This window comes from Mchenga conophoros, linkage group LG23 (assembly GCF_057382185.1).
Source record: "Mchenga conophoros isolate Kocher_MC1m ecotype Shallow Benthic linkage group LG23, M_conophoros_male_GT1.1, whole genome shotgun sequence".
NCBI classification, from domain to species: domain Eukaryota; kingdom Metazoa; phylum Chordata; class Actinopteri; order Cichliformes; family Cichlidae; genus Mchenga; species Mchenga conophoros.
In genome coordinates this window covers 50149381-50161229 of record NC_140547.1, presented here as the reverse complement: position 1 = coordinate 50161229, position 11849 = coordinate 50149381, and the positions used below count along the sequence as shown (strand labels likewise).

Genomic DNA, 11849 nt, shown 5'->3' with positions numbered 1-11849 from the left:
ACGTGGGACACAGTGAAGACACAGAAACAGAAACCAGAACTATAATCACAAAACAAACTCAGAAACATAAAGAGTGAATCAGCTGATTCAGTGTTTGTGACAAAAACATGGATCCTGGTTAATAACTTTTATTTGTTTGTTTCTGTATTATTTTGTGTATCGTTCTTATGAGCTGTTGTTTTGTCAGTGAAATATTATTTCATTGTTTTAAGCTTTTTGTTGACTTTGAAGTGCTTAAGTTGATATTTTTGAACATTTAATTTGTTCGATTATTGTCGAGTCGATAAAACTGTCAAACGCACAGCTGCTTCCAGCATGGCCGGAGGAGAGGTGGCCGAGCAGACGCACAACACACACAGCTCACAGGTTTGCATTTCTAGATATTGCAGATGTTGCAGAAATTGACAGTAAAGAACTCGGAGATCCAGCGCTGTCTCCTGCCCCTTATTTATACACCACAACACAACGACAGGCGTAACTCACACAAACGGGTAACATGAGGCTCAGATGCTTTGGACGTGTTCACATATACTGGACACAGAATGATGAAGATGGAGCTGCAGGAAGGAGGAAAAGAGGAAAAACACAGAAAAGATTCACAGATGTGGTGAAAAAGGACACGACAGCTTCTGTTTGTTAGTTTGGTTTTTCTTTATTTGGTAAAGATTCAGAAATAAAGAGAAGATCACATGTTGGAATATTATATTAACGTTCTGTAATTACAACAAGTTGTAAAATCTTTCCAGAGTGAGACAGAGACTGTGCAGAGACTGTAGAAGGACAGAGCAGCAGCAGAGCAGTCCAGATACACTGATGATCCTCTGTCAGATCCAGAGGGACACACAGGGCTGATGCTGGACTCTACATTGTGTCTGACAGTGGAGCTGTTCTCAGAGCAGTTCACTCTGCAGCACTGACAGTCATCTGCACTTCATTCCTCTGTCAGTCACTGCTGGATGAAGCTCTCCTCTCCACCTCCCAGTAACATGGCCCAGTCAGAGCGTCTCTACACACAAGCTGCTGCTGCTTCAACCTCTCTGGATCATCAGGACACAGCTGCTCCTCTCTCAGCACACACACCGTCCTGTTTACCATCATAACCTCCACCTGCAGAGAGAAGGAGGAAGAGCAGAGGAGATAAACGAGTGTTTCCAGAGACTCTTCATCAGCTGTCAGTCAGTGATGCAGCACATCCAGTATAAAGAGCAGCAGGGACGTCAGTGCTGGGACTGTACTAGGACTCATTGTTGCTTCACTTTTTCTAATCTTTGGATTTTTATTGAAGTTGCTGAAAATGTTTTTCCCTCCTAGTTTGAGTTTGGACTTTCATTCATTAGAAGAACCTTGGTGTGTCCACTCTGAGCTCTGTAGGAACCCCAACAACAAGCCCAACAATCCAGATGGACGGTTCCAGCTGTTAACTGGAGGAATTCCATCCAAACATCTGCTCTCACTAAATTCTTCCTCACCTACAGACTGTGTTCTTCACTGCTTTAAACTTGGAAATCAATGCATCATTGGTCGGCGTGCTGCTTTGTTCAGAGAGCTGATTGGCTGTTGACAGTGTTTGATCAGAGCGTGTCAGCCGTTACTATGGTGACCATAAAGGGGAGAAACAGGAAGTGTTTGTGTCCAATCCTGAAGCCTGTCACCGTTCTCCTCTCACAGCTTCACTGAGAAGCTGCAGCTTTACAGGAAACACTGGCTCTTTGTTTCATACTGACTGTGTTTAGTACAATACTGCTGACAGCACCACCCACTCACTCCATCACTCTACTGACCCCAGAGTCTCCAGTCTGTAGTCTGGACTCTTCTTAAGATCAGACAGCTGCTTCACATCTGGATCCTGCAGGTTGTTGTAGCTCAGGTCCAGCTGTCTCAGATGGGAGGGGTTAGACTTCAGTGCTGCTGCCAGATAATCACAGCTGATCTCTGACAAACCACAGCTCATCAATCTGTATAGAGAATGAAAGATGTAAGTTTATTAGACAAAGTGCTTGAAATCATTCAGTGTTTCATCATCTGTTCAGAGCTGAAGAAGGTTCAGAATGTAGAAGTTTAGAAAATGGAAACTCCAAACAGCTGAAGCCAACAGGAAGCAGCTTCAAACAGGAAACTGTGCAGAGTTTCAGACTATATGTCCTGATGCAGCCAGTTGGATTTTGGAGATTTGAATCTCTGTTCTGTGACTAAGTCCTTGAATCATTTCTTCCAGTTGGTCCAACAAGACAGACTAAGTATTGGACATGTGTTGTGGCTCCATCAGGGGAGCTTCTAAATGTGATGTGATGGCCCCTCTGGGTCTGTCAGGTCACAGCACTGAAGAGAGCTCAAACTGGGCACACAGCTGTTCCAGTCTGGACCAAAGACTCTATACTGGGACTGAGGGACTGCTTTGACTGCACCCACTGGGACTTTTTAAAGGCTCATGTTCTCACTTAGATCATCGATTTCTACTGACATTTCTTTCTGGGAAAAATGGGGATTACTTTGGAAACAGGAAGTATTTTCCCCAATAAGCAGCCCTGGATTAGTAAATCACTCCAACATGTTCTCAGGCAGAAGAAGCTGTCTTGTTATAAGGGAGAGAAGAAAAAGATTGAGGCACAGAAACCTGTTGAAAGAGAGATAAAGCAGCTAAAATCAGGTGTAAAAGTAAAGCAGAGGATGAGCTGAATAAAGGACACTCAAGGCTGGCTTGGAAAGGAATGAAGTCCATGGTGGGGATGCAGAACAACGAGCAAAGATGAATGTGATGCTGAATCAGCAGAAGACTTGGACTCATTTGATTCCAGCTTTGATATCATTGATTTCAATGAAGAGCTTTGTGATTGTAGCAAAGGGCTGGTAGCTCTGAGAGTCCCACTGATGAGGTGTTTGTGTGGAAATCTCTTAGTGGGACCAAAGAGAGAAAAAGCCCTGGTCCTGATGCTGTGGGAGGGAAATGATGGAAGTGTGCTGTGAGGAACTGACTGGGAGATTTTCACACATTTTCCAGTCCTCCTTGGAACAACAGGAAGTTCCCAGCATATGGAAACAAAGGTTAAGTGTCCTATGGCACTCAGTGATGATGGTGCTGTGGCCCCACCACCTCCACCTCTTTGTAAAGGAACTAACTGTAATCTGAAGCTTCAAATGGAACTAAGACTTCCTCCACTAGGTGGCAGTGTCTGATGAGAAAGTGTTAGTGGAGCTGGCCTGGAGTCAGAAACAGGAAGATGCAGGATTTGGGCTGAAATGGGCAAAAGTGGTTAGCACTAGTGCCTTAGAGCAAGAAGGTTGTAGGTTGAAGCTTGTTGGTCAGCTGGGCCTTTCTGTGGAGGTTGGATGTTCTCCCACAGTCCAATGAAATGCTGCTTAGGTTCATTGGTGCTTCTACATTGGCTGTAGGTGTGGATGTGAGGGAGTGCTTCTCTGTCGCTCTCTGTTGGCCCTGTGATGGACTGCTCACCTGTGCAGGTGGACCACGCCTCTTGCCCTATGACAGCTAGGGCACAGGCTGCAGCCCTGTGAGCCTAAGCTGAATAAACAGTTAGCAAAAATGATCCATAGATGGCCTGAAATCCCCCAGTTAGCAGTTTGGTAGATAGCTATGACATGCTAATCCCATCCAGCAGCTGTATTCTACCTGTAAGCTGATCCCTGCTGAGCCAAAGCACTTTTTCATATACAAATTACAACCTTTAATAGAAACCTATTGGTCAGCATCTTATTAGCCTGCTGTTAGCTTCATTCCACAGAAAACTGAGAGAAACTAACAGAGTTGATAAAGAATAAAGAGAAATGTGCTGATTTAAAGCCTTTGAAGTGCTTCAGATGATCTCTGTCCACTTCTGTCCACTCATTCATTCATGTAAGCTTTCTAATGCAGCTTTGATCTTCACAGTCTGCTTGATGAAACTCATTCTAACCCTGAATGTCAGAGTGTTCCTCCTTCTCTTTCCCATCATTCATGCTGGCAGTGGAGGAGATTTGGATGTTGGACTGTGTTTTGGATGATGTGTGTATGTTTGTGTTGGACTGCTGTCTGTAAAGCAAACGCACATTTTGCTTTGGATTTCAGTGTCAGACAGACTTTAAGGTGCAATGAAGAGTTTGAGAGTTTCACAGTGAATTTTCCACTGGAGGATTTTTCTTCTTCTTTGAAGGTTTGAAATGTGAACATTGTTCTGCTGCAGTCAATGGACTAAACCAGAGAAGAAGAAAACAGACTTTACCATGAAGATCCTCAGTGTGGATCAGTATAATATCAGCCTGATGTCTGCAGTTTAGTGTCAGCACAACTTTCACATCATATTCATCTCAGCACAACTAAAACATGCTGACTGACCTCAGAGTTTCAAGTTTACATCCTGGACTCTCCAGGAAACCACACAGATGCTTCACTCCTGGATCCTGCAGGTTGTTGTTGAAGCTCAGGTCCAGCTGTCTCAGATGGGAGGGGTTGGACTTCAGTGCTGCTGCCAGATAATCACAGCTGATCTCTGACAAACCACAGTCCATCAATCTGTATAAAGAATGAAAGATGTAAGTTTATTAGACAAAGTGCTTGAAATCATTCAGTGTTTCATCATCTGTTCAGAGCTGAAGAAGGTTCAGAATGTAGAAGTTTAGAAAATGGAAACTCCAAACAGCTGAAGCCAACAGGAAGCAGCTTCAAACAAACACAACAAGAGAAAAAACTCTGAATGTTTCACATTAAAGTCGTACATTTCTCATAAAAACAGGACAAAGACTTGAAAAAGTCGTGTTTTTCCTTCCAGGAACCACATGGCTTCACTTTTAAAGGTGAAGTGTGACAGAAATGGACATATTTGAAGTCCAACACCTTTTTCCAGTCACATTATTAAAGCAGAAAAACTACAAGCTCATTTTCATTCCAACAAGTCATCTTCTGACCTGGACTAACAACACTGGTCTCTATGTGCAGCTGGCTGTGAGACCAGTGCTCAGGGAGCGTCTACAAAGTGCAACACTGAAAGAACATCACACACTCATTTGCTTCCAGCACTTTCACACAAACATCTACTGTCATTATTGTCACCAAACTCTGTGGATCCTTTATTGCAAATTCAAATGGGATCAAATGGTCAGACAAAAGAGGGTTATGAGGAAATATGATGAAATGTTGTGTATTAGCAGCAAGTTATTGAATCATTTTCCTCAGAAACCAAACAAAATGATTGACAAACATGTTTTTACAAACTCAGTGTTGGACTTGGATCAGCAGGATAAGCTGATGTTTAAAGGCATTTGAGTCTCGCTGTATGAGAGTCCAGTTATTACTCAATATTTATGGATGATGTTCTTTCAGTGTTGCACTTTGTAGACGCTCCCTGAGCCTCACAGCCAGCTGCACATGGACCAGCTGACATTACCCAGCATTAGAGGCGGCTGTAAAAAATTCATGTTCCCATTTAAATGGTTTTAATTTGAATAAAACGATGTTGATTCATTCAATCCTGAATCGATGTTTAATATAAATGTATTTTGCCAGAATCTCAGGTTAAAGCTCACAAACTATTTCAACAAGCAGCAAACAGATAAAACAGTAAATGAGAGCAGCTAAACACACAAAGATGGAAACACAGAGCGTGGATCGTTCACTCGACGGCACGTACACGGACACGCCGTCGGGGCTGAAAGTGGACAGCTCACAGATCCTGAAGCTGCAGGTTTCATCTGTCTCCAACCAAAACTGAGTGAAGCAGCAGCAAAAGAAGATCCAAACTCTGCTTCACGTTTGATCAATATGCTCATGAATTCTCTCTGACTTTGGCTGTTCCTGCCTGCACAGCTCTCTCTCTCTCAGTGTACTCCAAGAACAGCTTCAAACATCTGTTTCTGCATCATTCACTGTTTATTAGCCACCAGTCTGCTGTTGTGTTCAGTGCTGTCGGCCTCTGACAGTAAAGCCTCATTTCTGCTGTTCCATGGAAACTTTTTAAAATGATGACAGATTACAAACTCTCAGCTGTGTCTGTAATCAAACCTCTGTAACTTTGCTTCACTTCAGCAGCATCAGCTCATGTTCACATGTTGCTTCATGGTTTGCTTCAGTTTTTGATCGACTGCAGAATATTTTGAAGGTTATCTGCTATAAAAAGCCAGAAGAGGAAAATCTGCTTCATGTGTTTCTGTTTGATCCTCAGTGACTTTGACACAAAGGCCTCTGCTGTGATGATCACACCTCTGATCAAGTCTCACAGTGTCACAACTGATAAATGATCAGAGTTAGAATATTTCTGACTGTCTGCTGTGTGCCGTGACCTTTGACCCTCTAAAGACAGTCAGCTGTGGATTATTCATTGTTGTGTCTGATACTTAGAACTGTGAGGAAGAAGCTACACAGTTAATCAGGGTCCCCTCTCTCTGAATCAGGAAAGGTGGGCAGGCCGCGTGTGGGCCGTGGGCCATACGTTGAGTATCACTGTTTGAAATGTGAACATTGTTCTGCTGCAGTCAATGGACTAAACCAGAGAAGAAGAAAACAGACTTTACCATGAAGATCCTCAGTGTGGATCAGTATAATATCAGCCTGATGTCTGCAGTTTAGTGTCAGCACAACTTTCACATCATATTCATCTCAGCACAACTAAAACATGCTGACTGACCTCAGAGTTTCAAATCGACATCGTGGATTCTCCAGCAAATCACACAGATGCTTCACTCCTGGATCCTGCAGGTTGCTGTAGGTTCCACTCAGGTCCACGTCTGTGGGATACGAGGGGTTGGACTTCAGTGCTGCTGCCAGATAATCACAGCTGATCTCTGACAAACCACAGTCCTTCAATCTGTATAAAGAATGAAAAATGTAAGTTTATTAGACAAAGTGCTTGAAATCATTCAGTGTTTCATCATCTGTTCAGAGCTGAAGAAGGTTCAGAATGTAGAAGTTTAGAAAATGGAAACTCCAAACAGCTGAAGCCAACAGGAAGCAGCTTCAAACAAACACAACAAGAGAAAAAACTCTGAATGTTTCACATTAAAGTCGTACATTTCTCATAAAAACAGGACAAAGACTTGAAAAAGTCGTGTTTTTCCTTCCAGGAACCACATGGCTTCACTTTTAAAGGTGAAGTGTGACAGAAATGGACATATTTGAAGTCCAACACCTTTTTCCAGTCACATTATTAAAGCAGAAAAACTACAAGCTCATTTTCATTCCAACAAGTCATCTTCTGACCTGGACTAACAACACTGGTCTCTATGTGCAGCTGGCTGTGAGACCAGTGCTCAGGGAGCGTCTACAAAGTGCAACACTGAAAGAACATCACACACTCATTTGCTTCCAGCACTTTCACACAAACATCTACTGTCATTATTGTCACCAAACTCTGTGGATCCTTTATTGCAAATTCAAATGGGATCAAATGGTCAGACAAAAGAGGGTTATGAGGAAATATGATGAAATGTTGTGTATTAGCAGCAAGTTATTGAATCATTTTCCTCAGAAACCAAACAAAATGATTGACAAACATGTTTTTACAAACTCAGTGTTGGACTTGGATCAGCAGGATAAGCTGATGTTTAAAGGCATTTGAGTCTCGCTGTATGAGAGTCCAGTTATTACTCAATATTTATGGATGATGTTCTTTCAGTGTTGCACTTTGTAGACGCTCCCTGAGCCTCACAGCCAGCTGCACATGGACCAGCTGACATTACCCAGCATTAGAGGCGGCTGTAAAAAATTCATGTTCCCATTTAAATGGTTTTAATTTGAATAAAACGATGTTGATTCATTCAATCCTGAATCGATGTTTAATATAAATGTATTTTGCCAGAATCTCAGGTTAAAGCTCACAAACTATTTCAACAAGCAGCAAACAGATAAAACAGTAAATGAGAGCAGCTAAACACACAAAGATGGAAACACAGAGCGTGGATCGTTCACTCGACGGCACGTACACGGACACGCCGTCGGGGCTGAAAGTGGACAGCTCACAGATCCTGAAGCTGCAGGTTTCATCTGTCTCCAACCAAAACTGAGTGAAGCAGCAGCAAAAGAAGATCCAAACTCTGCTTCACGTTTGATCAATATGCTCATGAATTCTCTCTGACTTTGGCTGTTCCTGCCTGCACAGCTCTCTCTCTCTCAGTGTACTCCAAGAACAGCTTCAAACATCTGTTTCTGCATCATTCACTGTTTATTAGCCACCAGTCTGCTGTTGTGTTCAGTGCTGTCGGCCTCTGACAGTAAAGCCTCATTTCTGCTGTTCCATGGAAACTTTTTAAAATGATGACAGATTACAAACTCTCAGCTGTGTCTGTAATCAAACCTCTGTAACTTTGCTTCACTTCAGCAGCATCAGCTCATGTTCACATGTTGCTTCATGGTTTGCTTCAGTTTTTGATCGACTGCAGAATATTTTGAAGGTTATCTGCTATAAAAAGCCAGAAGAGGAAAATCTGCTTCATGTGTTTCTGTTTGATCCTCAGTGACTTTGACACAAAGGCCTCTGCTGTGATGATCACACCTCTGATCAAGTCTCACAGTGTCACAACTGATAAATGATCAGAGTTAGAATATTTCTGACTGTCTGCTGTGTGCCGTGACCTTTGACCTGCTAAAGACAGTCAGCTGTGGATTATTCATTGTTGTGTCTGATACTTAGAACTGTGAGGAAGAAGCTACACAGTTAATCAGGGTCCCCTCTCTCTGAATCAGGAAAGGTGGGCAGGCCGCGTGTGGGCCGCGGGCCATACGTTGAGTATCACTGTTTGAAATGTGAACATTGTTCTGCTGCAGTCAATGGACTAAACCAGAGAAGAAGAAAACAGACTTTACCATGAAGATCCTCAGTGTGGATCAGTATAATATCAGCCTGATGTCTGCAGTTTAGTGTCAGCACAACTTTCACATCATATTCATCTCAGCACAACTAAAACATGCTGACTGACCTCAGAGTTTCAAGTTTACATCCTGGACTCTCCAGGAAACCACACAGATGCTTCACTCCTGAATCCTGCAGCTTGTTGTTGGTCAACAACAAGGAGTCATTACTCAGGTCCAGCTCTCTCAGATGGGAGGGGTTGGACTTCAGTGCTGCTGCCAGATAATCACAGCTGATCTCTGACAAACCACAGCTCCTCAATCTGTATAAAGAATGAAAGATGTAAGTTTATTAGACAAAGTGCTTGAAATCATTCAGTGTTTCATCATCTGTTCAGAGCTGAAGAAGGTTCAGAATGTAGAAGTTTAGAAAATGGAAACTCCAAACAGCTGAAGCCAACAGGAAGCAGCTTCAAACAAACACAACAAGAGAAAAAACTCTGAATGTTTCACATTAAAGTCGTACATTTCTCATAAAAACAGGACAAAGACTTGAAAAAGTCGTGTTTTTCCTTCCAGGAACCACATGGCTTCACTTTTAAAGGTGAAGTGTGACAGAAATGGACATATTTGAAGTCCAACACCTTTTTCCAGTCACATTATTAAAGCAGACAAACTACAAGCTCATTTTCATTCCAACAAGTCATCTTCTGACCTGGACTAACAACACTGGTCTCTATGTGCAGCTGGCTGTGAGACCAGTGCTCAGGAAGCGTCTACAAAGTGCAACACTGAAAGAACATCACACACTCATTTGCTTCCAGCACTTTCACACAAACATCTACTGTCATTATTCATGTTTGCAGTTCATGCTGTAACTCTGTGAATGTCCTGGAACTGTCAGCAGTGTGGTTACGTCCTTTTGACCTGAGTTTCCACAGCTCTTATAACAGCAGTGTACATTCACCTGCAGGCACACGCTGCCTCTGCTTCAGCTCTGTTTATGAAGCACAAACTGCAGGAACCAAACTCAGACTGGCTCATTTCAATCATGTCTGCTTACAAAGACACTTTGAAACTCTTATCAGTATGTTTCCTGTCCTACTAGGACGGATCAAACTCTGGACCTTTGTTGTGGATCAGTGAAGGATGCTTAGAAATCCCTCCTGCTGCCTGAGCTTGAACATCATCAGCACTTTAACACTGAGCAGATGGACGTGGAAAAGGCCTTCTGTCTTTGGTCGTGTCCAAATTCATGGGCTGCATCCTCCCGAGGACCCGGCCTTCGCGGTCTACGTGGGCCGGGTCCTCAGAAGGTCGGGTAGGCTGGAAATAAACGGCTGGGGAAATTGGACGGTCTAGCCTTCTGATTAGCGTCACCGCTGTCTCGGTGGAGTTTAATAAACTCAGCCGTCTGCTCCTTGCTATCTAAAATATAACAGGACACTGGCGTAAATTCTCGACCGTCTCATACTTCTGTTTAATCAGTTTTCTGTTTGACGTTTAGTCAGCTCTGTAAAGACCAAGGAGGAACCCACCTGGGGGATTAATAAAGTTTTATTTTATCTAATCTAATAACTTTAATCTCAGCCAAACCGATTTACTCACGAACAAACAAAACACTGAAAAGAGCCCAACAATAACATTTTTAGGTTGTCTAAGTGACTTATATCTTACGTTTAACCCGAGTAGCGAAAGTCCGCGGTGATCTGAAAATGATGTGCCGTTCTCGGCCGCATCAGTAACCTCGAGCTCCCGGCTGGCTTTCGAGCTGGTGGGTAGCAGACGTCTCCGAAAACGTCGAAGCACTTTTGCAAATATGCGATATCTTGATAAACCGAGCTGATATTTGATGTTTACACAGCTACTTTCTCGCCTGAAAATATGTTAAAAGTTTATTTTGTGACCCAGAAAGATTAGTATGAGTAATTTTAAAACTTAGTAGCGGCCGCCATTGTTGGAAACTGGAGTTTGGCTGGGCCGCGCTATGAATTCTGGGATATGGTAGGCCACGAAGGACACACCCGACCCATCCTTCAAATTCGGGGAAAAGGAGGACGCATTTGTCGGCTGCATTCGGAGGAGTCTACGAATTTGGACAGCCTTCGGCGCGTCGCTGTGACGTAATCGGTCTACAAATGCGGCCTCAGGAGGATGCAGCCCATGAATTTGGACACGACATTTATCTGACTCAACTGTTTCCTTATGTGGGCTGAAGAAAACACAGTTGTAGACTTTATTTATATGAAACATGTATATTTAATGCATTTAATGTATTTGAACCATATTTAATGCATATTACAGGATGTAACAGCTGCATATGTGTCAACAATAATGGCTTTGATTTTGCCCCCTATGAACATTTCTGTAGCTCCGCCCCTGCAGCAAACGTGTGTGAGAGCAGCCACGGCCCGCTCCTCCATGGTTTCGTTCACACTCATCTCATACTGAACACACACACTTTGTAGGAATCATCAGTACTTTGACTGTTTCTCAGGTTAGCTTCAGGTTAGCCATTTAGCATTTCTCCAGTCTGAGTCACAGAGCGTCACATGACGTGACAGAAGCTGATTGGTCAGCTGCAGTGATGGTGGTGGAGCAGCATTAATGATGATGCTGTAGAACAACAGGAACACGGGGATATCAGACTGTTAGTGGGTTTAGTCATTCCTGCTGCACTTTGTCCTTCTTATTGAAGTGACCTGCTGAGAGCTCACACTGTTCTCTGTAGAAATGATGTCAGTCTGACTCGTCACATGTTTGGAGGCGTGTTTGATGTTTGCTCTTCTGGAAACTCTCAGTATCAAATATGGAAGATGCAAAGGAGACACGCTTCAGTCTGTATGGACCCGTTTCTACATGTTTGTACATCAGCTTATCAAATCCTGTCTGCTGTCTTCATTTATTACTCTTCACCTGCTTCACTGTCACTGTGTGGGCGGAGCTGCCTGAGCCCCGCTGTTAGGTTTTGTATTGTTGATTGTCATTTATGCTTAGAGGTGTATAATCAATTGCGTACTGATAGGATGTGTGATCTTTAGCAGGCTGCAAAGGCTTGGTGTGTATTCCACACTGG

The 11849-nt window shown here is 43.1% G+C and overlaps 1 protein-coding gene and 1 pseudogene across 1 annotated transcript in view; both read right to left on the bottom strand.

The window, feature by feature from the left end:
• Positions 1-639: 639 nt before the first annotated feature.
• Positions 640-11849, bottom strand: part of LOC146548249 (NACHT, LRR and PYD domains-containing protein 12-like) — a 172519-nt gene continuing 161309 nt past the window's right edge. The window contains exon 16 of the mRNA XM_085265043.1: positions 640-1107. Within this exon, the coding sequence (XP_085121169.1) occupies positions 1095-1107 (13 nt within the window). The 3' untranslated portion in view covers positions 640-1094. The remainder of the gene's footprint in view (positions 1108-11849) is intronic.
• The window catches only part of LOC146548250 (NACHT, LRR and PYD domains-containing protein 12-like), a 77363-nt pseudogene continuing 67334 nt past the window's right edge, over positions 1821-11849 (bottom strand).